We start from the raw sequence: 4,828 nt of genomic DNA on the forward strand, positions 1-4,828 counted from the left end.
AGGGGATCATCCCTGTTTGCTGTCCACACTACAGTCTTTTCTGGAATCCCAGCAAGAAAAATTCCGACAGCGTAGCCATTGTTTAGCTTGTAGAATCCAAAGGCATAGAGTCCAGAGGGTGACAACCACGATGAATTTGTACTGGGATTTAACGAAGAGCCGAGGGTAATATTGGAATATCTTTGTGGCTGGGCTGATGATGCCATTAACGCAGAAAGAACGAGAAAACAGGGAAAGGCAGCCATGGAAAATAGGCTTCTCATTTTTCTTGGGATATGGCAACTGTGTTTCATTGAGGAAGTGTGCTATTTAAAGAAAATCGATACTCTCAGGGCCACTATTGACTCGTTGGAGTCAATGCTTAAGCTCTGTTTGTTTCAGCAAAGTGTACATAGATGCTTAATAGATTAAAATCAAATTTTTAGTAAATTTTAATAAAAGTTGATTAAAATTAATTATTGAGTTTGACTTGAAATTTTAGCCCTCTGTTTGACATACATTTTATTGAGTTTTATTAGGAAAATAAGTTTTGGAGTGGTTTTCTTTTTAAGAATACATGTGATTAAAAAGTTGGAAAAACATTTTGGATTTACATATGATATTTTATTATATGAATGTATAGTTTAAAATGAGTTTGAAAAAAAAAAATTAATTTAATGAATGTGCTTAGCCCACGTTTGAGCCCTATTAATTTTTATTACATTACATTTCATTTTTCTCTCCTATTTTCAACCTCACAATTTTCTATAAAATAATATTACACGTAAATTGAAAATTTTTCCTTCTTTTTCAATCACTAATTTTTCAAAAAATACTATTCCACACATTAATTTTTCCCCATAATGGGGGCCAAACAGGGGCTAAATTTGATTTTAATTCAAACCAAATACGGGTCTTGCAGTCATCACACGGAAGAAAGTCGATGACATGTTCAAACAAAACCTTATTGCTCTGGGAGCTTTTCTTGACCAAGTCAAGTTGGCCGATATTCAATGCACTCCTGTCTAATCAAGCTTAAGATATAAAATAATCAGTTATTCAATACTTACTCTTGTCTAATCTGGATTTAGCGTTTGATTGGAGTCTAATCTTTCCACGTCACTGGATTAATAAAAAATGTTGGTACAATTACAAGGAGATATTGGTTCAATAGTAGAATAATGAATCAAACAAAGTGGCAAGAAATTCTTGCAGACTCAAAGCGATAAAGTGAAATGTGGTCGGGCATATCTGATGATAATAGATTTTTTGAAAAGTGATATTTTTGAAGAACGTATTATTGAAAAGTAAAAAATTTTCAATTTACTTGTAAAATTATTTTAATAAAAGAATGCATGAAAATAAATATTAAAGAATTTATATCAAAACAGAGTATAGTCAATTTGAAAAAAAAAAAAAAAAAAAACACTATTGTCTAATCAATCAAATTGGAAAATAGATTAATTTAAAGTAATTAGTATCAATTACAATAATTGGGAACCCAAAAAGTCAATTCATCGGTCTTGGGATGGAATTCTCAGCGGAGAAACGTATCTTCCATGGTACATCCAACTTATGGGCCATGTTTCAATTCAACACAATTAGCTGCATCTAGAAGAACTTGAATTTTCAGAAGTCTCTCGACCATTTCGAGCTCTTTTTTCAAAATAGATTTTGTAAAACTTGATTTTTTGAATAAAAAAAAAAGAAAAAAAGAAAAAAGAAAAAAGAAAAAAAAAAGAGTATAATTATTTTATTGAGATATCGTGTAATTGAAAATAAGTTTGAAAAAAATGAGTATCTAACAAAATATTAAAAACTACATGATAATAATTATCAGTAAATCCATTTAATATTGATCGTAAGTGAATTTTTAAAGTCAAATGAAGCATAAGTTATGTGACAGTTATATTTAACATCCAAGAAAATAGAAGTCATGTCGAAGAAGTGTTAATTTCAACAATTATATTCTAATTGATTCGAACTTCTGATTCATTTCATAACTTAACCCCATGAATCAATCAGTAGCCTGCCTGCATAATTTATTTTAACACTAAAGTTACATGCACAAAGGCACAAAGATAAAACAGAGTGAAAAAGTTGAATACACTAGCTAAAGAGTACTTGGGAGAGAAGGACTTGAGGTACCGTGGTGTCTAATCGCTTCGAGCAGAATTTTCTTCACCAATGGACGGAGAGATGGTTCATCTTCAAGGTTCTAAAATGCATAATGTAGGGCAATCCGTTATTGTCGAGCATCAAGCATTGCAAATATATGCGTGCTCAAGCGAAGCATATGCATATTTTGTGTTTTTCGATTTTAATATTATTTTAATTNTTTTTTTTTTTTTTTTAAAGTTATAAAAATGGGTTGGCTTTGCTAGGCTAATTTTGACACAATATTTAACACAATTGCATGCGCATTTTGTAGTTTAAGCGTGCATATTCGATCAACGATATAGGTTGATCGCATTATCATGTGCATACCACATATGTAAGGCGTTTTGAAAAAGCATCAAGGGTGCATTTTAGAACATTGTTCATTTTAGATGCACCAAATACAATCATTCTGTCCAATTTTCTCTTGTCAGCCTCCTCATCCTCATTTTCCACGAGTTTACTTAGCTGCCATGCCTTGAAAAAGTCATAAACCCATTCTTCAAGAATAGCTTCATCCTTAGAGAGGCTCTGATCAACACTTCTTTGGTCACATATGATCTCTGGTAGTACAATTCCAAATATGTAAACATCTGCTTAACTGTTGGAGCAAAATTTTTTTTGCCACTCTTGAGCTACATAACCTCAAGTTCTTTATTCCGTATAGGTGTTTGTCTGATCTTTCGTTAAGAGTTTTGCCAGTCCAAGGTCGGCAATTTTTGCACACCTATGCTCATCCATGAGTTTATTTTGAGGTTTTATATCGTAGTGAATGATTTGTGTTTCACACTCCTTGTGCAAATAAAGGATGCCTCTTGCAATATCACTAGCAATTCGAATTCTTTCTTTCCAACGTCATCGATTTTCAGGAATGAAAATTATATCTGCAAGTGATCCAATGCTCATTTATTTATTTACTAGAAGTGAATTAGATCCTTCAAGGCAGTAAACAAGAAGTAGCTTAGATTACAATGATTTGTTTTACCATCACCTTCCTCTCAGTCTGGAATTCATTTTCTCCTTTGGCCATTTCTTTCTTGAGCCTCTTCATGGCCATGACATTTCCATTGTTCATTAACATCCCTTTGTAAACTGTGCCAGATGCTCCTCGACCGAGCTTTTCTTTGAAATCATATTTTGCTTGCATAGGTTCTCCATATGTAAATGCTAGTAAACCAACATCCTTAATCAGTTCAACATTTTCGTTCTTGGAGTTGGAAACCTTAATATATCTCCTTGCATTATTCTTGTGGACGTAAACTCTGGAAATTGCCAGGATTAAGGTTGCAAAAGTAGCGAGTGAAATTCTGACAATCAGGATGTCTACGCTAATCTCTTTCTTGATTTTTTGTGCCAGAGTTACCCGAAGCTCCTTGAGTTGAGGGTGTAGTTGTACTTACCTTGATGAGAGTAACGCTGGAATCACTCTTCAATCTTCTTCCTCATCTCAATGGAAGCCTCTGCTTTCTGCAGTTTCCATTTAGAAAGAGTACTGCATAGCTGTTACAGTCGCCTCGACAGGCTTTTCCACAATCTTCTTTAGTGATTCCTTCGAAAACATCATATTCAGTGTCTCCCCACACCGTGTTATAAAATGATCAGATTTCATAACTAGCATTTTAATCTTTAGCTCTACACCCTTCTATGACAACATTCCTTGAACGACCTGAACTCCAATTGCCCAAACTAGTGTAAGCAGACACTCACTAAAAATTTATCCATCTGAATACAAATACCATTCAACCCACATAAACCCTTTAGGGAACATTTATCTTCTGTGGGTGACCATTCTTTAGTCCAGTAACCTCTAAGCTCCAGCGAACGATAATATTAGTAGAAAAATACCATCCACATTGATTCTCATGAGCTAGATAGTTCTTTCCTATCGTAAGATTATTTAAAATAGAGCTTCAATTGAACAAATAAAGACGGCCATTGTTATCAAGATTCAATGATACATTATTGCCTGTTTCATTTGTAACTCATGCATAGTAGCCATAATCATACGCATTTAGAGTATAGGGTATAGCACCAGGTTACCACAGTTTGCATCTTTAGACAGAAAATTCCTTTGGCAAGGTTCGTTGCTGAAGCAGTTGAGAAAATCTCTTCTGCATTTGGAAGGCGTTGGCTGGGGAAAAGAGTGTCTAATCAAAACTCTGCCACGAGATCCTCTTAGATGGATTGTAAAGCATGAAATTGCCATTGTCGAGAATTGAAGTTGAAGCAATGGACTTGCTGGGATCCGCAACATTTACTTCTCTACCTTCTTGCTGCAAAACTAGCCTTCGATCTTTTGTTAGTTGCAAAACGGCATTGCTGAAAAAGTCAAAATGTCTCTATTCGCTATCCATATGACAGCTTTCTCCAAGATCCCGACAATAACAATTCCAACAGAATAGCCATTGATTTTTTTATAGAATCCATATGCAGAGAGTTCAGATGGAGACAGCTATGGAGAGTTTGTACTGGTTGTTAAAGAGAGCCCATGTAATAGGGATAGATGGGCATAAATTTGTTTCTGGATAGATGCAGCCCTTAATGCACTATGAGAAAATATATTAAAACAGCCACGGAGAGTAGGTTTTCCATTTGTCTTGGGTTTAGGCTTCTTTCTTTCTGTTAGGCAATTTGTTGTCAAACGACCCCCCGTGCAATGATGTAACCTCGATCTTATTTATTATCAATCGGC

The 4,828-nt window shown here is 34.5% G+C and overlaps 1 protein-coding gene across 1 annotated transcript in view; it reads right to left on the reverse strand.

The window, feature by feature from the left end:
* The window catches only part of LOC111386489 (G-type lectin S-receptor-like serine/threonine-protein kinase LECRK2), a 2,670-nt gene extending 2,464 nt beyond the window's left edge, over window positions 1-206 (reverse strand). The window contains exon 1 of the mRNA XM_023010955.1: window positions 33-206. Within this exon, the coding sequence (XP_022866723.1) occupies window positions 33-206 (174 nt within the window). The remainder of the gene's footprint in view (window positions 1-32) is intronic.
* Between the last annotated feature and the right edge of the window lie 4,622 nt (window positions 207-4,828).

Source organism: Olea europaea, unplaced genomic scaffold (assembly GCF_002742605.1).
Source record: "Olea europaea var. sylvestris unplaced genomic scaffold, O_europaea_v1 scaffold3577, whole genome shotgun sequence".
Taxonomy (NCBI): Eukaryota; Viridiplantae; Streptophyta; class Magnoliopsida; order Lamiales; family Oleaceae; genus Olea; species Olea europaea.